General features: G+C 43.7%; 1 protein-coding gene across 1 annotated transcript in view; it reads right to left on the reverse strand.

Annotated features, from left to right (window-relative positions):
* Positions 1–26,595, reverse strand: part of ACVR1C (activin A receptor type 1C) — a 65,326-nt gene that overhangs the window by 8,871 nt on the left and 29,860 nt on the right. Inside the window, exons 3-6 of the mRNA XM_060257361.1 lie at positions 18,707–18,952; positions 11,318–11,548; positions 5,464–5,631; positions 2,301–2,457 (exon numbers count right to left, since the gene is read on the reverse strand). Coding sequence (XP_060113344.1) covers positions 2,301–2,457; positions 5,464–5,631; positions 11,318–11,548; positions 18,707–18,952 — 802 coding nt within the window. The remainder of the gene's footprint in view (positions 1–2,300; positions 2,458–5,463; positions 5,632–11,317; positions 11,549–18,706; positions 18,953–26,595) is intronic.

Consider the following 26,595-nt stretch of genomic DNA (forward strand, 5'->3'; position numbering starts at 1 on the left):
TTAAAAACTTCTAAATCATAGTCTCTTAAAGTTCTTGTTAACTTGTCCATTTCACTCCATGTCATAACTTTTACAATCCAATCCCATTTCTCTGGTATTTTTTCTTGCTTCCACAGTGTCCTAGCAGCTGAAAGCAAGTGCCAAATCTTCTTTTGGAAATTTTTCCATTTGTAATGCCAACAGAAAAGTCTCTGCAACTTTCTTAAATTCATATCCCAAGATCCTAGAAATTTCTTGTTGAACCATCTGCCAATACTTTTTTGCTCTTTCACAAGTCCACCACATATGGTAGAAAGAACCTTAATGTTTCTTACATTTCCAACATCTATCTGGCATCTTATTGTTCATCTTTGCCAACTTTTTAGAAGTCATATACCATCTATACATCATTTTAAAACAGTTCTCTTTAATACTGTGACATGTCGAAAGCTTAATAGAATTCTTCCACAAATATTCCCAAGTTTCCATCTGTATTTCTTTATTTACATTAATCATTTGAGATTTCATTTAATCCACTTAATCATTTGAGATTTCACTACTTCATCTTCCGTAGACCATTTTAAAAGTAATTTATATAGTTTTGAAATTAATTTTTCATTATCTCCAAGCAGAACTTTTTCTATTTCTGTTTGCTCTTTTCTTCTCCCTTTAGTTTTAATATCATTTTCCACCAAGCACTTTATTTATTGCATTTGGAACCAATCATATTTATTATTCAACTCTTCAGCAGTTTTCAATTCTATTTTGCCACTTTGTATTTTTAATAGTTGATTTATATGACAAACACTTTTCTTCACCCATCTCAGCTGTTATTTTTATTACTTCTGCTGGCACTATCCATAACGGTTTTCTCTCATCCCCATATTTCTTATATTTCATACACGTATTTAACAAATTGTTTCTTATATATTGGTGAGAGAAAAAACCATCCATCTTTTTTCCCATAATACATATAAGCGTGCCAGCCAAATTTATTTCCATAACCTTCCAACGCTAAAAGTTTTTTATTTAACAGCATCACCCATTCTTTTATCCACACTAAACAAACTGCTTCATGATATAATTTTAAATCTGGTAGTTGGAATCCTCCTCTCTCTTTTGCATCTGTTAACATTTTCATTTTAATCCTTGGTTTCTTCCCAGCCCACACAAACTCTGAGATTTTTCTTTGCCACCTATTAAATTGTTTACTGTCTTTCACAATCAGAATAGTTTGAAACAAATACATTATTCTTGGCAGAATATTCATTTTAATTGCAGCTATTCTGCCCAGCTCCGAATCGTGGGTTTTATACCGTCATCACCTGCGACTCCTTGAGCGCTTTCATCAGCGCTGCCTTCGCACCATCCTCAACATCCACTGGAGTGACTTTGTGACCAACACTGAAGTCCTCAAGCGGGCAGAGGTTACCAGCATCGAGGCACTGCTGTTGAAGACGCAGCTGCGTTGGGCAGGGCATATTTCTAGGATGGAAAACCACCGCCTTCCCAAGATTGCCCTGTATGGCGAACTCTCCACCGGCCATCGAAATAGAGGGGCACCAAAGAAGAGGTACAAGGACTCCTTGAAGAAATCCCTTAGCACCTGTCACATCAACCATCACCAGTGGTCTGACCTAGCCTCAGATCGCAAAGCATGGAGGCACACCATCCACCAGGCTGTCTCTTCCTTTGAGAACACACGCATAGCTGGTCTTGAGGACAAAAGGAGATTGAGGAAGAATCGCACTGCTACGGGACCAACCCTAAATCAGACTTTTCCCTGCAGCCGCTGTGGCCGGACCTGCCTGTCCCACATTGGTCTTGTCAGCCACCAGCGAGCCTGCAGCAAACGTGGACTATTGCACCCTTCTTAAATCTTCGTTCGCGAAGCCAAGCCGAGAGAGAGAGAGAGAGATTCTGCCCAGCAATGACAAATTAAGTTAATTCCATTTTATCATATCTTCATCCATTTTACGCCATAGCTTATCATAATTGTTTTTAAAAATATAAATATTCTTCATTGTTATCTCCACACCCAAACATTTTACCTTAGAGGTAACTTCACAACCTGTTAGCTTCTGCAGTTCTTTTATTTACTTGCATATTTTTACATAGAAGTTTTGATTTTTTCTTTATTAATATAACTCAGCTGTGACTTGATGACAAAAAAAAAACAACAACAGAGGAGAGGACTGCTAAAAAAATTAACTGCCCTGGGTGCCAAATAGCATGCCACTGGTTTCCTTAATGTCAACATCATAATATTTAAAGGAGAAATAACAGTTCCTTTATTATGTATTTCAAGCATGTTTCCTCACCTCTTTGTTCCCACTCGAGGATTCTGAGGAATGTCAATTGTGTTTAATACAGAATCGTGCTTCACAGCCAGTCCCAAATCAGCAATGGCACAGGTCTCATTCCTTTTCACTAAAATGTTTTTCGATTTCAGGTCTCTATGTGCAATGGCGGGCTTGCCTGCAAAGCACAAAAATATATTTCTATTTCAAAATATTGTCTGTCGTGTCAAGAGATATACATTTGGCACAATACAAGCACACATTGTGTGTGAGAGAAAACATGAACCACACTTTTGAAATGCCATTTCCTCACAGTGCTCTCTCTCAGCTTTTTGTTCCAGCATCCAATATATTCTTGTTCTATAATCTATAATACAGAAAATATTGTCTATTTTAACCATATACTACTCCCACATTAATATGAATGTTTCAATTTTCTCACAGTCAGGGCTTTTTTTAAACCGGAACGCACCGGAATGCCATTCCAGCTGGCCTTGGTAGTGTTCCGGCTCCCTTTGCTAGCGTTCTGGTTCTGCCCTGGCTCCAGTTACCTGCTGCACTCGGGGCCAAGATGCAGAAGATTGGCAGCCTCCCAGCGCCCAGGTCTGCCATGTTTGGGGGACCCAGTCATGCACAAGCGGCAGCCTCCCAGCACCCAGGTTGCCTGCTGTGTTCAGGGGGCTCAGCTGTGCTCCAGCAGTGGCTTCCTGGCGCCCAGGTTGCCTGCCACTCAAGTGGCAGCCTCCCAGTGCCCAGGTAGCCTGCCGCATTTGGGGAATTCATGTGAGGCCCTCCTGGTGCCCAGGTCACTTGCCACGTTCAGGAGGCTCATCCGCACTCAAGCAGCAGCGTTCCGGTGCCTGGGTTGCCTACTGCATTCAGGGTGAGCGGTGGACTCCCATACTTGATGATGCCATGAACATCAATATCCCAGCACCTAGACTGCCTGCAGTATTCAGGGGCCCAGCTGCACTCGTATGGGGCTTTCCCGGGTCCCCAGGTCGCCTGCTGCTTAGCTTCAAAGTTCTGCTGTGATCAGGCTATTCCATGCCCACTGTCCCTCCCGGTCAGTGTCTTGCTGAGCAAAAAATACAAACTGAGGTGTTTTATTTTAAAAGAAAAAAAAACACCCTGAAAAAAATTCAGGGATCTGGAAAATCCCTGGGAGAATGAAGTCCTCCTCCATTTTGTGATTATAGCTTTACATTCTCCCCTCATTGCTGGCTGTTTCAAAGCAGGAGTGGACTGGCAAGGGAAAATGGTCCTGGTAGGTTGCCAACCTACAGGTAAGACCTGGAGTTCTCCCAGAATTACAACTGACCCCCAGACTACAAAGATTCATTCCCCTGGAAGAAATGGCAGCTACAGAGAGTGGGTTGTATAGCAGGACATCCCTGCTGATAGTCTGTTCTCTTCAGATCCACCTCCAGATTTCCAGGAATTTCTCGACCTTGAGCTGCCACCCCTGCCCCGAAGCAAGCCAAGCTGAGTGACACTTGTGGCATTGAAAGGCTGCACTTCAGGGCCATTCCACTCCATGGTGTCAGCAACAGGCAGCCATGCAGGAGAAAACGTGGCAGCAGCTGGGGTTACCAAGCTGCAGGTGAGACCTGGAGATTTTCCATTATGATAGCTGGTCTCCAGAGGTACAAGGACTCCTTGAAGAAATCCCTTAGCACCTGTCACATCAACCATCACCAGTGGTCTGACCTAGCCTCAGATCGCAAAGCATGGAGGCACACCATCCACCAGGCTGTCTCTTCCTTTGAGAACGCACGCATAGCTGGTCTTGAGGACAAAAGGAGATTGAGGAAGAATCGCACTGCTACAGGACCAACCCTAAATCAGACTTTTCCCTGCAGCCGCTGTGGCCGGACCTGCCTGTCCCACATTGGTCTTGTCAGCCACCAGCGAGCCTGCAGCAAACGTGGACTATTGCACCCTTCTTAAATCTTCGTTCGCGAAGCCAAGCCGAGAGAGAGAGAGACTCCAGACTACACAGATCAGTTTCTTTCTTTCCTTCTTTCTTCCCTCCCCCATTATTTCCCCTCTTTCTGATGATAAGACCTTTCCTTCCTTCCTGTGAAGGAAGGTGGGCATTGTCCTCTGAAGGATTGCTGCTGGGTATGTGGGTGCCTTTAAAGGTCCAGTGGGAGTAGCTGCAGCTTCGGCATGAAGGGAGGAGGCAGGGGTGGGGGTGGATGGGAGCCACCTACCACCGTTCCACTTGCACGATTATCCCAGCTGGTGTGGCCTAATATGCTAATGAGTTAATATGCTAATGTTAGGGGTGCGGTCTAATATGCTAATGAGTTCCTGGTGGGATTTTCTACAAAAAAAGCCCTACTCAAAGTGCTATGAATTGATACTGGTAACTTGTAACAGCTAAATGTGTAGCTACAAAAGGAGAGACATATCTCAACTGATTCTGAGGTGCCTTACGTAGGCAACAATTTCATCTCCCAAATAGTTTAGGAATTACTTATAACTTCCAAGAAGTGAATCCTGTCATAAAATAAGCCAGACTGACACAGTGGACATGTGTGTGTGTTCCTGTATCTCTGTGTTATGGCTGCCAGAATTTTCTAGGGAATACCACAAAAGCTCAACAGATTTTGAGGTGAGCCAGGGAAGCCCACCCATATAAAGAGCTGGTCTTTGGTAAAACAGGGGAGCCATGCCACCCAAGTTTGGAGAGCCAGTTTGGTGTAGTGGTTAAGTGTGCGGACTCTTATCTGGGAGAACCGGGTTTGATTCCCCACTCCTCCACTTGCACCTGCTGGAATGGCCTTGGGTCAGCCATAGCTCGGCAGAGGTTGTCCTTGAAAGGGCAGCTTCTGGGAGAGCCCTCTCCAGCCCCACCCACCTCACAGGGTGTCTGTTGTGGGGGAGGAAGGTAAAAGAGATTGTGAGCCGCTCTGAGACTCTTTGGAGTGGAGGGCGGGATATAAATCCAGTATCTTAATTTACCTCACAGGGTGTCTGTTGTGGGGGGGGGGGAGGGAAAGGAGATTGTGAGCCGCTCTGAGACTCTGCGGAGTGGAGGGCGGGATATAAATCCAATATCTTCTTCTTCTTCTTCTTAATAAATAGCCAAGATAGAAATGTAAAAATCCCTCCAAATCTTGTCTGCTTCATGTGGAAATTCAGTCAGTGAAAAAGACATCTACACTGAGCTACATACCTTGTGTACCTACAATCTCCATATGAAGGTGGGCCAGGCCACTTGCTATGGAAAAAGTCAGTTTAATCACCCCTTCAACAGTCACGGTGTTGCTATTTAAATAGTCAAACAAAGAGCCTTGCTCATAGTATTCAGAAACAAGCCACAGCTGAGTCCAAGTTCCATTATCTGTAGAGGGAAAATATATTTATTATCATGTAACATCAGACCACAAAAGAGCTCAATGATTTCAAAATTCAGCCCCTCCTCTCCCCTTCTTTCCTCATAGGAATATTTGGCAACCCAGAATTAAAAATGGATTGCATAAATCATGTCAGAATGGCTTTATTTGCTGCTATTATTAACACATTTTTAACAATATTGGCACTAATGTATGTCACATGTTTTAAGGTTTCATTCTTAGTTTTATGAGATTACTGAAGGTGAATGAGTATGTGTGTGTATATAATTTTAATATTTTTACCAATAATCCTAAATGTAAACTAATTATCTTTTATACAATTTCCTTGATGTGAAATTGTTGGACTCTTTCCCCCCCCTCAGTATTAATATTTTATTAAGTGTGCATATATCAACTTATTTATACATCTCAAATAAATACATTTTGTTTTTTGCTTATTACCTTCTACAAATCGAACTGAATGCTAACAACAAATAAACAAACCACTTCCTCTATATCTTATTTCCTTTCTTTCACCTGATCTCCGTACCACTTTTCCTAATTCTTATTCTAATCATAATTATATTATTTATTTTGTTTCCAAAACTTCTTTAATTCTTCACGGACTTCCATCATTTCACACTTAATTTTTAAAACTTCAACTATCTTCTCTCATGCCTACGAAAGAAAGCTGGACAGAGTTACTTCCAGAGCTGGATGCTGCAGAAAAATCTCTACAGTTGGAGGTCTAGGGGGGGCACACCCACCACCTCCTTGCTACTCCATTGGCTTTAACAATTAATTTCCCATTTTCCATTCCCATTTATCATATCTTTATCCTATCTTCTAACTATATACATATTCTCCTATTAATTCTTCTCAAGAAAACATAATTTCCTGATTCAAAACATAATTTCCCAATTCAAACTCTTCCAGACTTTAGTTTAATTACACTATTAGTTCCTTGCCAGATGCCTCATTACATGCAGTAAAAGTTTGATTTTCCATATTGACCACTAGATGGCCTAGTGTAACAATCTATACAGAATTCCTTTGTCACACAGAATCTTTGTTGTCTCTCTCAGTCTCCTTTTTGCATTAATTACTTCAGCTGGGATATCAGGAAATAAAAAAACTATCGTGACTTCAAGGCACAGTCCTTGCTTTTTCATGGCGATTTTAAAAAGTTTGTTCATCTGTAGTTGTTTAAATTCAACAACAATGTCTGAGGAAACGTTATCAGGAGCCTTTTTGGAAATGTTTAATCGGAAGGCAGAGGTGACAATCTCTTGGGAAAACTCTGCTTCTCCTTCTGTGAGAAGAATTTGACTCAGCCAACTATTTAAAGCTGTAGTAAGGTTTTCCGTCTCTCCAAAATTTAAAGATATTCCATGAGGTTTGGCCTTTCTTTCTCTTAATTTTAACTCCTGGAGTATAATCTTATTTTTGGCTCAAGACTCAAAATCCTTAAAGTTTTTCAAATCCTCTGTTGTCTTTTTTGCTGTCTGATATTCAGCTTCAGCTTTCTTATTTGTTGTTTTCAACACGGCAGTGAGTTAATCCAATTTCTTATTAATTGGTTTGACTGACTGTTTGAGAAGTCCAAGTTCCTTTTTTAATTGTTCAACCTCGCCACAAAGAGACCTTATGTCACTCTTAATTTCATTCTTTATCTCTGTTAGGACATGCAATATCTCAGTCTGTTCACTTCGGGGAGGGTTACTTCCTTCCGCTGCCATTTCCTCTAACAGAGAAGTCTCCAAGTCAGAATTTTCAGACTCTTCTAAGTCAGTTTTACCCTTTCCAGGAGGCCTATAGGGAGGGTTTTCAGTACCTTTTTTGCTCTAGTCTTTCCCATGCTTGACACTGATGTTCTTTCCAAAATTGGCTGTGTTTTCTGGGAATAGTCGTTAATCTTCTGCAGGAATAACAGGAGCATAGGAGGGATGCAACCGGCCTGAAGCTCAGTCACTACGCCCCCCCCCCTTAATTTTTTATTTCTATAAATTAATACCTTGGACTCTCTTTTTCACTTATCAGTATATCTAATAGCAGGGGTCGTTTTGTAGAAAAATAGGTGGTGGAGCTTATCCAGGGATTGTTATGCAGCTGCACCTATTATTCAATGGACAAGGTAGGTAGGAGGAGGGGGAACCATCAGAAAGGTTCAGGAGCTATGCTCCTGTGAGCTCCTGCTAAATTCAAGGCCTATCTAATAGTAAACTGGCTGCCAGCCCATGGAAGATAAAATGAGCAAAACAGACAAGACAGGGCTCTGTACTGACTCCCATAATTAACCATGCTGTCTTTCACAAACATGCATGCAAGGTGGAGGAAACTGCCATCAAGTCACAGCAGACTTATGGTGACCCCTGTAGGGTTTTCAAGGCAAGAGATGAACAGAGGTGGTTTGCCATTGCCTGCCTCCATGTAGTAACCCTGGACTTCACTGGTGGTGGTGTCCCATCCAAGTACTAACCTTCCTGGCTTCTGAGATTGGACAAGATTAGGCTAGCCTAGGATATTGAGGTCAATACACACAATATTCCTTCTCCTCAGCAAACCTGCAAAGTTTTTTCAAGATCCTGACACTACCACTTTTATGTGCAATTTTTTTTAAAAAGCAACACATTATGGGTTGGATGCAGATTAAATTTTTCAGTACGGAAATGGAACTCTCCTGCCTTCCCCACTTACGCATCCATCTCCATGAAATGCTGCTCCTCCAGGAAAGGGGATCTTGAAGAAGGTCACATGGGACATAGGCTTGCTTTGGTGTTGGAGCTCTCCCTCGCCCCCCGAGACGCTTCCGTCTGATTTTGCACAAGCTGCCCTGGGGCTGCGACTCGCCTTGCCTCTTTTCCACGGCAAGCAAGATCCTCTGAAAACCAGTTTCTGCTTGCCATGGGAAAGAGGCAGCTTGTGTGAAATCGGACGGAAGCATTGGGGGGAAAGGAGCTCCAATGCCGGAACAAGTCTAGTGGGGAATCGGTCTGACATGGGAAGGGGGAATCAGTGGAAACTGCCAGTTTAGGCTGGATCCAAGTAAATGGGTTGTATCCAATGCTTTTTCCATCATGGAACCCAAGAAGGTATACTTAGATTCCAAGCTCTCTTACGGACACTGACTAGATAAAGAATGGCTTAGCTTCATCAAATACCTTCCAGCAATACCTCTCAACATGGATGAAGTATAAGAACTGGAGTAATTTATGCTGTTAAATGCACTAGGGAGCTTTTGATTGATATAGAACTTTTCATGAAAAAGATATGAAAGAGAGTTAAGTTTTCAACGGTGTATAGAGAAATCACAGTATCTGTTTGCAAACTACATTTAGAACATACAAAGTACCACATAATCCCAAACATCACCTCTTGACTGAAAACTGTCCAGAAGTGACAGAATATTCATAGCAGCTGAGTAACAATTAAAGGGAATGGAAGTAGGGTGGAAGATGAGAAAAAAATTGAGAGCTTAGACAATCCAAACAGGGAGGGAAGGGGGATACAATTCAGATTTCCACATCACTTCATTCCACATCTCCTCCCAGGCCCCAGCTTGTTTAGTGAATTTTTTTAAAAGTCATGCCAGAATGGAGTTAAATATACTGAATCTATTTTGAAAGCTAGGCAGCATGGGAATTACTGGCAAGAATCCCCGCACATTTAGAAGAAGGATGGCAATGCCAAAAACTTACTTATCAGCTTAGACCCCTGCAACCAGCATATAAACCAAAACAAGGGAGAATCTAGGGCTTAACTAGATGTTACAGCATCCTCCACAGGTTTGACCTGTGAACACCAACAACATTTTAGAGCAGAACTCAGCCATTTAAAAATGCTCCAGATTGGGCTCTCAGCAGGTTGAAGATAATGGGTGCTATTTTATTTTTCTGACAGAAAACTGCAGCAGCAACTAGCTGTAATGTAAGAACGTTACATCCCTCAAGCTATCAGGTCTGCACCAGAAAGCAGGAGGGGTGGTTCAATGGTCACAAAGATTCCAGGAAATGGATTGTGGGACAAGGCCTACATGCAGTTAAGGAGATTAAAGTCCAATCAGATACTAAAAATTTGAGATGAGCTCTGAGAGGATGACCTTGAAGAGAAAAGCACAAATGTCGATCTTATAAAAAAACATATTGTTGCAAATTCCACAAAAGGGCCACTTTTACAAAGGGTGGCCCTTTAATGGAAGGAGGGTGTTGTCTACATGAACATCTATGTGTCCAGCCAGCACACTATGCACTACTTAAAAGAAAGAGTCAGGAATGCTCAACACCACTGACATCCAGCAACCTACTTGGGCATAACTGTGTGCTTTATGACAGCCACTGACTATTGTACTGACCAATATCACTGCTGTAGTTAATGCCCCGTATCTAACCATACAGTTAGAAAACAAAAGGGCCCTCCAGTTATCTTAAAAGGGGATGGGAATTGCTGCTGCTTCAACTCATCCTCCTTCTCCTGTAGCCCACTGAGCCTCCTGGAATTTCATTCCCGGAAGCCAGCAGGCCTTCAGAGACTGCACTGTGGAGATCTGCAAAGGGAAAGGAAGATAATTGACAGGAATGGCTGCTCCTCTTAAGAAAGCTTGTGCCCTTCATTTTTTTAAATGTGGTTGGATTTTACAAACAAACTCACAAGGGCTCTTAAACATTAGCCTTCTCACTGGCCTTCAGAGCTTGCTGAACTTTTCCTCACTTTCACCTAGGCTTGTCAATCCCCAGGTCCCAGCAGGGGATCCCCTGGTTTTACAGGCTCCTTCCTGCCACCAAGTAGCTGCCCAGTGGGGGGAAGCCCCACCCCAGCAGCCACAATATGCCTATAAATCTGTGCAGGCTTAAAAGAAGCCTGCAAACTGCCTGTGTTTTGGACTGTGTGTGTGTGCCTTTAAATCCTGTGATTAGGGAGACCAAGAGGAAAGTTGAATGGAGCAACTAGGCATAGCCACATGTGTGAAAGGAAGACAAGTGAGCAGAGTCCCTCTGTTTGTTTTGAGGAAAACTCCATGCCCTAGGCTGCTCTGCTTTCGTTCTCCTGTTAGTTTGAAGAAGTTGGTTGAAATACAACAGTTACATTCAGCAGCTCCAGTGAGTAAACTGCCCGAGTGAAATCACAAAAGTATGTGCTTGCAAACTGGGTTTATTTTGGCTGCTTCGAGAGTGAGTGAGTGAGTGTGTGTGTGCGTGTATGTTCACTTTCATTTAGTGGAAGTGCCGCCATCTGCAGGAGAACAAAGAAATGAAGACTGTATACAGGGGAACTGCACTTTATTTTAGGGAATGGAAAAGTCTCCAGGCTCCAACCCCGAAGTCCCCAGATATTTTCTGAGTTGGACCTGGAAACCCTACTTTCACCACTGAAAATGAGCAAAAATGGGATTCCCGTCTAACTAAATGGCTGTTGGAAATTGAGTGTGTCCACACAGCCACCATCCATTTAAAATGCCCCAAAACAGAACTCCACAAACTGAGCCTTGGTAGGAGCACATAGCCATAACTCAGAGAGCAACTGCTTTTTTTCCCACTTAATTATAGTGAAGGTTTAACTGATCTCATCCACAAGTTATTATGTATCTCTCTGCCTTTTTGTATTAATTAACCTTTTCCCTTAAAATAATAATAATAATTCCACTGGGCTAATCCCAGTACAGAACAAACATTGTGAAACTGTTTGGAAGTGCTTTACCCTTGTTATCAGCAGCAATAAAACCGAGGATATTTTCATGCCTCAGCATAATTGTCTGATACATTTCTGCCTCCCGAAACCAAGACCTTTCGTCCCTTGAGGAAAAGATCTTGACAGCTACATCTTCTCCACACCATTTTCCACGCCAGACTTCACCAAATCGACCTTTCCCTACTATTTCCTGAAGAACAATAGTCCTTGCAATAGTTCTTTGGACAAGAAGAGGCAGACCTAATGGAAAGAAATGCACACATTTGAAAAATTCAAACTTCACATATTTTAAATTTAAAAAAAAAAAAAAAAATTCCAAATGATTATCGTATTAAGTAGCTTGCAACAGTTTTCCCCTCTTCCAAATTTCATAAAAGCCATCTTGTGAAGCAGGTTAGGCTCAGAGAGTGTGACTAGCCCACAGCCACCACCACTGATCTTCCACGGCAGAAGGGGTCTTGAAGCTGGGGTCCAGATCTTAGTCCAACATGATAAACAATGCACTTGTACAGGCTCTCTATAACAGGGGTGTCGAACTCATTTATTATGAGGGCTGGATCTGACATAAATGAGACCTTGTTGGGCCACGCCATGCCGGGTTGGGCTGAGCCACGTTGGGTTGGGCCACGTGTGTACCTATTTAAGATTAGGTAGCAGAGATATAAACTTTATAAAGGACACAGACAAACACAATTAAATTAAATATATTTTCAAAAACTTAAAACATGCTTAAAATGTTAAGCACTCATTGGTCTTAAAGGTGCTTTCTTTGCATGCCGAGGACGCAGCTTCCACTTGGGCGACGGACCTAGTGCTTTCCATGGCAGCACTGGGACTCTCCCAATATGTAACAGCGCCCACACACCAGGCTGGGCATACATTAGACCGGATCTTTGCGGCGGGAGTTGGAGTGGATCAGATTTCTGCTGAGGCGGTGCCATGGTCTGACCACTATGCCCTGAGGGCTTGTGTGAATACGCCACCTCTACCCCGTCTAGGCGGTGAGGAAGTTTTAGCTTGCCCACGTAGCCAGATGGACCCTTTGTGGCTTCAAATGGCTATGTGGGATCCCTGGTCCTCTGGCGACTCGTTGGATGAACTGGTGGAGAACTGGAATAACCAGCTCTCCATGGTCATTGACGAGATCGCTCCCCGATGTCCTCTTCATCCTCGTTCACAATCCACTCCATGGTATACCCTGGAGCTGCGATCAATGAAACGGCAATTAAGACGACTAGAGAGACAATGGCGACATACTCGTGACGAAGCTACGAGAACATCCTATAGGTCATTTATGCGGACCTATGAGATGGCAGTCCAGGCCACAAAGAAGAATTACTTTGCGTCCCGGATTGCATCTGCAACCTCAAGCCCAGCACAATTGTTTAGTATAATTCGGTCACTAACAATTTTACCGCATGGTAAACAAAATATTAGAGAACTGGAAATAGGCTGTGAGGCTTTTGCAAGTTTTTTCACAGATAAAGTCTTGTCGCTCCGACACGACCTTCCCTCCATACTTGATACAGTGAAAGAACTTAGGGAACCGAGCACATCTTCTGGTCCAGTTCTGGATTCCTTCAGTTCACTCAGCCTGGAGGAAGTCGACAGGATCCTTTTAGCTGTACGCCCTACGACTTGTAGGTTGGATCTGTGCCCGTCCTGGCTTATAAAAGCTAGCCAGGCAATGCTACGTGAACCACTGCAGGGGATCATCAATAGATCCCTGATAGAAGGGATCTTTCCCATGCCCCTTAAAGAGGCTGTGGTCCATCCCCTCTTGAAAAAACCATCGGCAGATCCAGCCGTATTGATGAACTATCGGCCGGTATCAAACCTTCCCTTTTTGGGTAAGGTTATAGAGCGGGCAGTGGCAATTCAGCTACAGGGATTCCTGGAGGACACTTCCACACTGGATCCATTCCAGTCCAGCTTTCGACCAGGTCATGGGATGGAGACAGTTCTCGTCGCTCTCATGGATGACCTCCTGCGACATCTGGATCCGGGTGGCTCAGCAGTGCTGCTATTATTGGACCTGTCAGCCGCTTTTGATACGGTTGATCATCAGCTACTGACTGGCCGCCTTGCCGACGTGGGGATTCAGGGGTCCGCCTTACAGTGGTTGACCTCCTTTCTCCAAGATCAGGGACAAAGGGTGGTGATAGGGGAGGAGTCATCCCAGAGGCACTCACACACGTGGTGTGCCTCAGGGTGCGGTTCTGTCCCCAATGTTATTTAACATCTATATGCACCCCCTTGCCCAGATTGTCAGGAGGTATGGACTGGGTTGTCACCAATACACAAACGACACCCAGCTCTATCTATTGATGGGTGGCCAGTCCGACTGTACCCCGGAAAATCTGGACCTGGCTCTTCAAGCCGTAGCATCCTGGCTCAGGCTGAGTTGGCTGAAATTGAATCCGATGAAGACAGAGGTTCTCTATCTGAGCCGGGGTGGTCCAAGGGGAGGGGTCCAGCTGCCGGCTCTAAATGGGGTGCCATTGATACCAGCCCCTAAGGTCAAGAGCTTGGGTGTGCTCCTTGAGTCCTCCCTTGCAATGGAGGCCCAGGTAGCAGCCACTATTAGATCCGCCTTTTTTCATCTTCGGCGGGTGCGGCAGCTGGCTCCTTTTCTGGAGCACAATGACTTAGCAATGGTGATCCATGCTATGGTCACCTCAAGAATAGATCACTGTAATGCTCTCTACATGGGGCTACCCTTGACGCTGACTCGGAAACTACAGTTAGTGCAGAACGCTGCTGCACGGCTGTTAATGAGGCTCCCTCGATGTGAGCACATTCAGCCAGTGCTGAAAGAGCTGCACTGGCTACCTGTTGTGTTCCGAATCCATTTCAAGGTGTTGGTGTTGACCTTTAAAGCCCTTTATGGTCAGGGACCTGTTTATCTGCGGGACTGCCTTTCCCCATATATCCCCCAGAGAGCACTGCGTTCAGGGACAAAAAATCTGCTGTCCACCCCTGGACCAAAGGAGGCCAGGTTGCGTTTGACACGAGCCAGGGCCTTCTCAGTGGCAGCACCAGAGTTATGGAATGCTCTCCCGAAGGGCCCTGTGGGACCTTCCTACATTCCGCAGGGCCTGTAAGACCAAATTGTTTCGACAGGCCTTCGATGCTTAAACTGAGAGAGAGCTGCCACCTGACATCAGCTAGAGTTCCCGGTGACCAACCGTCTGAAAAGCAAAACCACCAACATAGTAATGGTACAGCACCATGGAATAGCGTTTAAATTTTAATTGTATTAATGTTTTATAGATTTCATTGACTTATTGTTTTGAATCGTGTAAACGATTGTTGTAAGCCGCCATGAGTCCGCTTGCGGAGAGGGCGGGATAAAAGTCTAATGTAAATAAATCTATTTCTTCCATGGGATCCAGGTAACTGGGCAAAGGAAGCTGTGGCTCTTTTCCTTCCTTCCCCAGGGGACTAGGCGGGAGGGGGGGAGCCTCAGTCAATAGAAGGAAGAGAGGCTTGGCTCAGTAGCTCTGCTGTGCAATTGAGAGAGCCTGGAAAAGCAAGCTTTGCCTTTCCCCTCTTCTTCACCAAGGGAGGAGCCTCAGCCTATGGAGAAAATAGAGGTTTTGCTCTGAGGCTCCTGAGCAATTGAGCAAGTCTTGCAAAGCAAGTTGTTATGCAGAAGGAAGCAAGATATAGGGAGAGGGAAGTAGAAGATAGCCAGTTGCTCAGGGGCCTGATAGGAGCCTTCTGGGGGCCTGATTCGCCCCTGGACTGCATGTTTGACACCCTTGCTCTATAATGTATAGCATGTCTCTGGAACAATCTACAATCTATTGAAAAAGTGGTAAATACTTTTAACCAGGGCTTTTTTTTTGTAGCAGAAACTCCTTTGCATATTAGGCTACACACCCCTGATGTAGCCAGTCATCCAAGAACTTGCAGGGCTCTTAGTATGGGGCCTATTGTAAGCTCCAGGAGGACTAGCTACATCAGGGAGGGTGGCCTGATGTAGTGTTCCTGCTACAAAAAAAGCCCTGCTTTTAACTGTTTTTAAACCACTCCATATATATCTAATTCTCTGTATGGCCAAATCTGTAGATACTTAGCTCCAGAGACTGGAGCCATAAACAGACAAAACCGATCTTTCTACAACATTGAGAAAATCCCCAAGTCTGCAGGAAAAAAATTTGATGTCTACAAAAAAAAAATTCACCAAAGGGTTAAAACAACCTCAAATAATAGAAGTGGGCCCTGTAGCTTTAAGGAAAGAATGCCCCCAGCGGGCATGGCTAGGTGACCCAACCATCAAACCTTGGTTCAGACAGTAGAAGACAGGGAAAGGGGGCATGGTCATTTCCAGGCTGTTTTGGCCTTTAAGTGAGGACTCATGGGCAGTGTTCCCTCTAAGCCGAGTTAGCGTGAACTAGCTCACAGATTTTTAGCCTCCAGCTCACACATTTTTGTCCTAGCTCAGGAAAAATGGCCCCAGAGCACAATAATGTATTCAGTAGCTCATAACTTTAATGCCAGTAACTCACAACTGTAATACCAGCAGCTCAGAAAGTAGAATTTTTGCTCACAAGACTCTGCCTCTTAGAGGGAACATTGCTCATGGGGACAGAGGCCAGCGACAGCCACTGGATGACATGCTACCAAGCCGCAGCCTCCATGTCTCATCCAGACTTATCTACTTACTACTGTTCAACAGCAGCTACCCCACAAAAGGTAGTGTGGTGTAGTGTTTAGACATTTAGACTGGGATCTGGGAAATGCAGGTTCAAGCCCCCTCTCTGCCATGGAATCTTACTGGATGACCTTGGGCCAGTCAAACACCCTCGGCTTAGACTACCTCACAGGTTGTGCTAACAATAAAATGGAGGAGAGGAGAATGATCTAAGCTGTCTTGATTCCCTTTTGGAAAAAAGGGGAGGATAGGGTTGCAACTACAGGTTAGGAAATTCCTGAACATTTAGGGGCAGAGCCTAGAGAGGGCATGGTCCGGGAGCAGAGGGACCTCAGCATGATGTAACACTATGCAAAGCAGCCATTTTCTCCAGGGGAACTGATCTGTGAAGTCTGGAGATCAACTGTAGTTCTGGGATTCCTCCAGGTCCCACCTGATGGTTGACAACCCAGTGTAAAATAACACAGCGGCAGTTAAAAGGTAGATTGGTTGGTTGGTGGATGGGTGGAAAGCAGAGAAGGAAACACGGAAAGCTAAGGATATGAAGGCTTCCAGGAATACAGAAAAGAAATAATGTGGGGAGGGGGATACAGGGGCAAATAAGGTAACCTTTCACAGTTTCTTGTGAGTTCCCCACAGTGCAACTCAGTCGGCGCCAGAGGCCTACGCTGTGCAACTGGGCCCAAAATGATATAGGTACTATATGTGGGAAGATAACAACAACACAGGGCCATAGTTTTCCTGGGGTCAGGAAGAGGGAAGGAAGGAAAATGAAAAGCAGATAAAGGTAAGTAGATTGTGGCTGGTGGATGGGAAGAAAGCAAAAAAGGGAGAGAAACTATGAGGACTTTCTGGGAAGGGCAAGAAAAAATACTCGAGGAGGGGGAAATAAGATGCCCTCCCGCAAGTCCTTGCAGGTCCCCCACTTGCAGATTTCTATTCCACGGTTTATAACAGGGGTCCCCAACCCCCAGACCGGGGACCAGTACCGGGCCGCAGCCTGTTTCCAAAGGACCGCACAGGCTCGCTGCCCTGCCCCCCCATGGCATCTCCTCCTACCCCTATTTTCACCATTTTAAGCCCGGCAAGGGGTCGTGAAATGCCTCCCAGGCTGACCCGCCAATCAGCTGATCAGTGGGGAAAACACAGCAGTGGTGACGAAAGTGTTTCCCTTGCCGATCACCTGATTGCGGGATGGTGGGGTTGTAGGCCTGGGAGGCGTTTCACAGCCCCTTCCCTGGCCTTAAAATCATAAAAATGGGGGGGTGGCAAGGCTGCGCAGGAGGGGGGGAGGAGGAGGAGGTGCCACAGGGGGGCAGGGGGAGGCCAAATTGGATGCCCCCACCCTGTTGGCCCTGGGGCCGTGTGGGCGGCCGGTGGCTTATAATATATATGCTTAGTACTGTTAATCTCAGAACTATAGTCAGCTGTGGAGAAGAACGGACTAGTTACTAGACTATTGAACAGGTAGAATGTTATGGTCATACATCCCCAGACTGCTTTTTTAGAAGTAGCCCAGGTAATATTAGAAGTTGGCCAATGCTGCTCACAGGTCGTGACCAACAGTGACACTAATACCTTCTGTTTTAAGGACAATGGTTTACAGACTGACCCTGTCTAAGGACATTCAGAGTTTGAAGACTGTCAGATTAGAAGAAATGAGATTTCAGGCTCATCTTCTCTTGATTGTGAAGTCACTGTGTTAAGCAAGAAGATTTATATTAATCTGCACTCATTTCAAAACTAGTTTTAAAGTTTTTGGCTCAGAAAGTGCCCAAGAATTGTCAACATGAGTCTGACCTTTGAAGCAACCCCCCCCCCCCCCACACACACACATTTTGTTTGTCACAAATGTAAAAGAATAGTCTTCCGGAGACTGTTCAATTGCTATTTTTGTTGCTTCTTTATAGCTAGAACGTCATGATCCTCTTCCACATTTGGCTTTTGGTCAGATTTTAAAATACCAGAGAGTTTACGTTCTCCTATCCACGTTCTCCTATAGGTCCTATATGTGGGAAGATAAGAGTTTCTAAAATCCTCGTTGACTGATGGATTTGAAACCAAATGGTTAGAGGATTAAAATGTAGGATATTTTCATCATGGAAGGATGGCTTTTCCCACACAGTATAGTAATACGAACAGTTGAAGCCTATTACCTGGCCTTTGGGTTGGATCCACAAGTGCCCCTTCCATGAGCAGAAGGGCACTTTAGAATGAAGCCCACTTTGCCTTCCTTTAGACAGCTGCAAAAATACCCAGATATGTCTTTCCTGTGAAAGACACACAGGGTGCATTTTTAAAAATAAAAATGTGGCTTGTACAACTAACTACAGCTCATCCAGAAGACACATATCCTGGTAGTTGTGTATAAATCCTGGTTGTGTGTTTCCTGACTCCTTTCTGCTTTCCAGATTAGGATTTGGGGGTTCAAAATCCCACTCTGCCGTGGAAGCTCGCTCCATAACTTTGGCTTATTGCTGAGCTTGCTGTGTGACTTTGACTAACTGTTGAGCCTAACCTGCCTCACCGGGTTGTTGTTTTATATAAACAGTGGGAGGAAGAACAATGATATAAACTGCTTTGAGCCTCCCCTGGGAGGGACAGAGTGAAGTAGGAATATCTAAATAAAATAAATATACCGCTGCAAGACTGCAATCCCCTTCTGTTATATGCGTATCGGCAAAACGTCTACACAGTAACGGAAGTCCCAAGTGATTCTACAGAACACTTTCACGTACCAGATCCAGAACCTGATGTTGTCATGTCAAAAATCAGATCTCTGAGAGTTTTGCCAGGGTTCACCAGACTGCATTCTGACAGTGGTTCTTCAACGTTTGGCCTTTTTTTCTTCTTGAATCTGCAGTGGTGGCCTTGATATGCATACAAAGTCAGCAGGACAGCTACAGACAAGACACATACTGGTATGGTAATAATCACTGTCATTTCCACTGGTCTCAGTGTTGGTTTCCTTGAAGAGTCTTCATCTTGGGAGGAAAAAGGCAGAACACATTCAACTTGCAGTCCGCCATTTCTAGAAAAGTTTCAGTGGATTGGACCCTGCCAGTTTTTTTTCTCTCCATCTAGTTCAATTCCCCTTCTTATTACAACCCCTGTCCAACATGGCTTTTGTCCAGACAATTCCCATGATCCTCTACATAGCCTTTTTTGGTGGTCAAAGGGCATTCTCTCCTCCCTTCTTCAATAGTGGCAAAACTGGTTGGATCCAACCCAGTGCTCATTTTCATGGCAGTAACTGAAAGGATTTACAATATACAAGAGAAGAATCCGTAAGGAACTGCAGAAGTAGGGAAATGCAGTTTTCTTCCTTCCTTCTCCCCTCCCCAATTACTTGCATCCTACCCAATATCTTTTTCCCACCATGCCCTTCTCCTCCTTGCTCTAGCCATGGCTACATTTCAAGATCTGGTGCCGGCTAAATGACTTCACCTGGTTGACAAATGCAGTATGTGAACATATGAACATATGAAGCTGCCTTATACTGAATCAGACCCTTGGTCCATCAAAGTCAGTATTGTCTTCTCAGACCGGCAGCGGCTCTCCAGGGTCTCAAGCTGAGGTTTTTCACACCTATTTGCCTGGACCCTTTTTTGGAGATGCCAGGGATTGAACCTGGGACCTTCTGCTTCCCAAGCAGATGCTCTACCACTGAGCCACTGTCCCTCCCATGTGGATTTGGCTATATGCATGATAGCCCTTCAGAAGTCAATACAGTGATTTCTCTGTACATAAACACTGAACTTTTTGATGAAGAACCTTGCATCACTCTTTAAAAGTATTTCTCAAAAAGGTTAGATTTGAGTCCAGCAGCACCTTACAGTACAACAAGATTTTCGGGTTTTAAGCTTCTGGGAGTCAAGGCTCCCTTTGTCAAATACTGTCTTCATCATATTCTCAAAAAAGGGTAAATGACAAAACTAAGGGTAATGATAATAAAACGAAGCAGATCAATATCTCCTCTCAGAGGAGAGGAGGAAAGTACAAGGTTGAGTATGCTAAAGGGGGATCCTACGGTGAGAAGATCTGCTATGAGTAAAAGTCTGGTTTCTGGACGTGAAGGAACCTGCTATAAGACGCAAATGAAATGTAAGGGCAGAAGCAGAAGAAAAGAAAAGTCTTTATTGCTTATTTTATGCTAACCACTGCGGTGGTGGATAATGCTGTCACGTTGCAGCAGACCTGTGGTGGCCCCATAGGGTTTCCAAGGCAAGAAATGAAGAGACGTGGCTTGCCATTGCCTGCCTCTGTGTAGCAGCTCTAGACTTCCTCGGTGGTTTCCTATCCAAATACATGACCTGATGAGATCTAATATCTGATGAGATCAGCCTAGCCTGCACCATCCAAATATAACCAGCATACAGTAATCAAACAGATAGTGACCTGGACAAAATGGCTTATAATACAATTCTCTCTGAACACACAGCATGGATATTACAACCATGTGGCAAGATCTCATGCTTCAACTCCGCCTATACCCATGTGACATCCAGGTGATGCTCATGTAGCGTGGGCACTTCCCATGTGGCTTTTGGTCTCTCAGGCTTTGTCAGCAGCCTGGGAGAACTCATGTCTGCACAGACCACCATGACTGAAGAAATGTCACGAGAGAAGATTCAGTAGAGGAAATCAAGCCAACAAGAAAGAGTTTAGGCATGCCCAGTTTAACAATGACCGTCTTGAAAGACTGCTGTACCAGAAGGAAGGATCAATGGCAGTTCATCTCATCCTAGTTTCAATCCTTCACTTTTGGACACCGCATAAAGGTGAAATATATTTTGCTTTAACCAGATTAAATTCATGCAAACAAACAAGCATTTTTTTGTGGGGGAAACTTTATCTAAGCGCGCAGATGTGTTGCAATGGTACCTTGGAAATTCTCTTAAAGGGCCAGAAAATTCTTGGTAAAAAAACCCAAAAAAACATACGATGACATCAGAATAAATACAAAGAGCAAAGGTTATAGGTCAGCCTCAGTGGCAGAATACACAATGGCATAGTGACACCTACTGCCCTAAATTTAGTAAATTGCTGTGACTTTGCAGCTAAATACTCCGTTTCAATAAACAAATCCCTGAACGTATAGAACATCATCCTGTCGATAAGCCTATCACCAAGGCCCAATTGCTGGTGAGGAATAAAGTGCTTACCCAACCAGACATTCTACTTGCACCCTGTCATAGTTAACTGCACTTACCTTAGTCTCAGCCTATTTGCATCTGGCAAGCAAACGGACTAAGTGGATGTACCAGCACATTGTATTTTAACACAATGGAGTATGTATGGAATGCATGCACTAGCAAGTACTTCCAGCTATGGCCAGCATCACATTCACACCCCAAAATCTTACATGTGCAACATGTACTGTGTTCCCCTGTTAGTGCCCCTCTCCTCCCAGTTGTCTAAAAATTAGGAATGTCAAAGCAGCATATACAACTTTGTATTGCTCACCCACTCTCTCTCTCACACACACCCACACACTCTTTTGTCTGATCAAAGAAAGCATTTAGGGAGGATTTCCTATAAACATTGAGATTGGGGCAGGAAAAAAATAACGTAAGATAAAACCAGAACTCAGATCAGTTGTTCATTGCTAACTGTTTCCTACAACTAGGAAATACACGCCCTTTTGTGAGTCTCCTAAAATTACAAAAACATCAATAGGCAGAGGACTTTATTGCCTTTTATGGCTATCCAGACCAAATGGCCAAGTCTCACTGGTTTATCATGTGATCAGTCTGCATACTTAACCAACAAACTGCTTGTATTTCAGCCCACAATACCCGATCCCCTCATCTGATGAAGTGTGCTTAGAGAGCACACGAAAGCTTACGTTACGAATAAAACTTGGTTGGTCTTAAACGTGCAACTTGACTCCTGCTTTGTTCAACTCAGCCAACTAGCCCAGCATCCTTTTTCACATGGGGGCCAACCGGTTGCCTTGAAGGGATAGCAGCCAGGACTCAGAGGCCAAGGCCTTTCCCAAATGTTGCCTCCTAGCACTGGTATGCAGAGATTTCCCTTTAGTCATCTTAGCTAGCAGCCACCGATGGACCTATCCTCCATGAATCTGATTCCCTTTAAAACTGTGGATGCTCACAGCCATCACTACATCCACTTACAGTGAATTTCACAATTTGCTCATAGAACGAAGTATTACCTTTTGTTCTTTTAAACATATTGCCCCTCAACGTGTTTGTCAGGAGTTTTAATTCACATTCCAAAATTAGTCAACCATCGAGTCATATCCATAGCACAGAGTCATGCTAGTTAAACCACCACCTCTTGCCAGAGATATCTAGACAGTGCTGTTCTAGCAGGGTTTCTAGTGAGCAGCCCCGCACACTGTGCTGTGTTCAATGCTCTGAGGAAGACATAACCACTCTGGTGGTATAAAACAGATATACAGCCAGACCCATCGTTACATGTGGATATTTAAGGGCATCACACTAAAATATGTCATGTCCTACTTCTGAATTCCCAGTTTCTGTCCTCTTTAATGTCCACAGTGATGTGAGAACACTGGTTTTTAAAAACTGGCATTTCCTCTTCTGTTTGTAATGGAAAAGTTGCCTTCAATGGTGGGAAGGAGCAACCTACTAAAGCTTCTAACTTTGACACTACCAGGGCTTTTTTTGTAGCAGGAACTCCTTTGCATATTAGGCTACACCCCCTCTGATGTAGCCAATCCTCCAAGAGCTTACAGGGCTCTTCTTACAGGGCCTACGGTGAGCTCTTGGAGGACTGGCTACATCAAGGGGGTGTGATCTAGCATGCAAAGGAGTTCCTGCTACAAAAAAAGCCCAAACAACTATTTTCAGTATTAGCACTCAAGTCAATTCAATTTTTATAGTACTCAAAACATTGGGGTGGGGAGAATGCTGTTCCATTGCAGCCTAATACTTTTTTTTGTGGAAGTCTGGGTACTGACTTTAATTGAACTTAACGTCTAAGTAAGAACGCTCAGGATTTCAGACACTTGTCCCCTGAGAGTTTGCTCAAGAGATGAATGCCTCCATCTAGAGGGGAAACAAGAGAAAATGCCTGAGAAACAGAGTTCAAAAGATGGGATGTTCTAATTCTATTTTTTTTTTAACTTTACAACAGAGATGCCCCAGTTCATCAGAGGGACCAAAGGTATGGTAAGGATAAACTCATAAAATGTGGTAGAAATACAATTAAAAGATGAGTAGCACATGTCAAATAAAACTTTGGCATGATCTCAGTCAGATGAAGCAAGACCCCGCATTGCATCATCACTGTGTTTCTTAAGGAGCATAAAAATTATGCTCTTGTTGATTAACAGATGCTACTAAATGGACAACAACAATAATGAAATGGATTTTGCAGTCCTTATTTTAAAAGCTATTTATTTACTGACTGCTCAAAATCAGAAGTTGTTCACAAATTAATGTGCCGTCAACAAAATGCTCTGGCAACTGCCTGATGGGTTTAAAGTACTACATGAAGCTATGATCACGGTAAGTGAATGAAGACTATTTTTAAGCAATGGGAGAGGAAATTACTAGGCAGCTGAAATATAGTCCTCCAAAATGCCAGGTACATTAAAGGCAAACAATATGCAGCAACACTAATCCAATTCCGATAATTAGCAGAAAAAACATGTTTTTGTAACTCAACAGTTCTTTTAACATACATTTATTTAATAGAAATAGGCTCCAAGCCTAAAGCAGTGATTTGGACATTTGAGTGAATGAATAGATTCTAAAAATGTTCTACAAACCAGAAGTTTAGATTCTAACTAGCATTTTCTATGTGTGGAAGAACTTCTGTCTGCACAGGGGAACACTCTCACCTCTCCCCCCCACACACACACACACACTGTGGAGCCCTGTGACAGACTATCAAGGGTTAATGCCTCACAGAGTCCAAGAACCTTTGAGTGACAGGCTGTCAAACAGGATTCTGTGGAGACCATCAGTTAAGAAATGACAGTTGGGAACTGACAGTTGAAGAAGAGATAGTTTAGCCCTGATTGTGGACTGAGAAAGTGGCAGAAGGAGTGAGTAGATCAATGAGGATCCCCAGGGCTTTTTTTTGTAACAGGAACTCCTTTGCATATTAGGCAACACACCCCTGATGTAGCCAATCCTCCTGGAGCTTACAGTAGACTCTGAACTAAGAGCCCTGTAAGCTCCAAGAGGATTGGCTACATAAGAGGGGTATGGCCTAATATGCAAAGGAGTTCCTGCTACAAAAAAAGCTCTGAGGATCCCCATTCAAGCTGAAAAGGGAAACTGCTTTCCGTTAAAAGAAGTAAACCTTGCCCAATGAAAAGGGAGATAGCTCTTCAAAGAGGAATGGTCCCTGGTCTGTGCAAAGAGAAAGATTTGGGGAACTTTACTGTACATTCTTGCCTTCTAAAGTTACCTCAGTTTTTATCATCTGTTCTCTTCATACATCCTACCCCAATTCCATTTGACCTTTTCTCTTCTGAGTTAAAGAAAACATTAACTGAGGGAAGAGACAAAATCACCTTCTGACTTGGGTGGGTGGGGCAGTCATAGACTAACAAGAAAATAGACATAGGGGCTGCTCAGAAAGACAGACAGAAAGAAGAAAAATCCTGTGTGTGAGGGAAGGAAGAGGTGAGATTACCATAGGCCCAAAGGTCCCTCAAGCACCTGATTGGGTGGCCCTCACAGAAGGGTAGAAGCAAGAGAACTGCAAGTCCTTGCATTCATGGAAATGCTAGCCAGGAACCAACTCACTGTCATGTCACCCGCAAGACTGCACACCCCATATTTTTGTTTGCTTACAGAAATGTTGATTACTAGATAATTACTAGAACAGCACCAGGTTAAGCTATTCGCAGTTTTCCCCATTATAAATTGGTCACAGACTTTATCATACCAAGTCAACAAGGTAGGAGCTGAACTGACCTTCCATTTGGAAGTTACTGCAATTTGAGCTGCTGCTAATAAAATAGAGATTAAAACCAATCTTGAGGATTTTAAATTTACATATTGGCCTGTGATCTTCTTCATCTGTGCTATTATTTCTGACCAGAATTTATTTATAAATACGCAGCCCCACCAACAGTGAAAATAATTCCCTAGTTGGCTACGTTTTTCCCAATACACTGGATGGTTAGCCTGTTAGCCAAATTGCCTTCAGATAACTGGCAGCAACTTTCCAGGGGCTTAGACAGGGATTGTCTACCCAGTCCTTTAACTGGAGATGCCAAGGATTGAACCTTGGGCCTTCTGCATGCAAACTAAATACACCACCAGTGAGCTATGGCCCCTTCAACAGTTGCACATGATTCTAAGCACACAAATCTAGAATTCAGTTCAATTACATGCCTAGGACTGCAAGACCCTCCCCCCCCCCCCCATGGAGGCATGGGTCCCCTGCCAGGCCCTATCCCCAGCTAGTTTTATCATAAAGTTTTTGCCCAAGTACTAAAACATAACCCAGACATTGTTGGTGTGGTAATCTCACTTCCCGTGCAACATCATAATAAGGCCTAGGTCTTTTCCTTCCTCCTCATAAGTCCCTCTTTCCCCCACCGGTTGCCAGGAGGGACCTGGCCACCCTAAATCTGCCTCTTCTTGCTTCAGTCACTCTGGGGAGGAGGGGCTGTGCAGGGTGTTTGGGAGTATTGGGTTAACTTAGCCCCAAATTATTCTGCTCCTTGTACTTGGAGCATTTGCTTGAAAACACACAGACACACAAATCAAAACTGAAGCAGCACTGAAATAACATTTATATGCTACACTGCAATGAAAAATAGATTTATGGACCACAGTATGTCCTGAAAAGATGTGTAGAGTGCATAAATAAAATGCAGTGCCTTCAGAGTTGTTTATTCTCTTGTTTTCTCTGGCAGGTCTTGTTAACAGCAACATAAATTGCTCCATGTGGCTTCTGCGTGCTTCTTAAGCTATTTTGAGAAGGTATTCGTGAGTTCCAAGACTCCTCCCGTTCTCCTCTCCTGTGCCTGATGCTAGGCATGCTTATGCAGAACTAAAATCCACTGCGTTCATTGGGGCATGACCCCATAGGGTTGTGTGCAGTCCTGTGCAGGTCAACTCAGACTGTTCAGTGAGGCTTACTCCCAGGAAGGTGTTTCTTATGGGTTGTCTTGTGAGTCATTTACTTAGATTGTTGAAGCCCCTATATTTTCAACTTTTAATGAAAGCAGCATTTAATGCAAAGTAATGTTGCACTAAAAACTGCTGAGAGAGGATTTTTATCAGGTCAATAGCTTGACCTTTGAGCATGTGGTTTCCACGACATACTCCAAAAAGCTACAGCCATTTTTCATAGGATGCTACAGAAATGCTATCAATAATGACGGTACCCAGGTATAGATCTTTGTTTTATACCTTTTTCTTATGTTCTGATTTTTAAGGAAAAAATCCAGAAGAAATACAGGAGATACTAACATTAGTTTGGGATGTGCAAATTTAATAAATAGGTCACACATGTTCACTTTTTGGAGTATGTTGTGGAAACCACATGGTTGTACTAATAGAAATATCCTTAATCAGTCAGATTAGAAAGAATGATTGTCAGATTGTTTATCCTTTTTTCCATGTAGCGCTAATGTGGTTTGAATTAGAGACTAGAAAAGAATGGATGTTCT

This window comes from Heteronotia binoei, chromosome 16 (genome assembly GCF_032191835.1).
Source record: "Heteronotia binoei isolate CCM8104 ecotype False Entrance Well chromosome 16, APGP_CSIRO_Hbin_v1, whole genome shotgun sequence".
NCBI classification, from domain to species: Eukaryota; Metazoa; Chordata; class Lepidosauria; order Squamata; family Gekkonidae; genus Heteronotia; species Heteronotia binoei.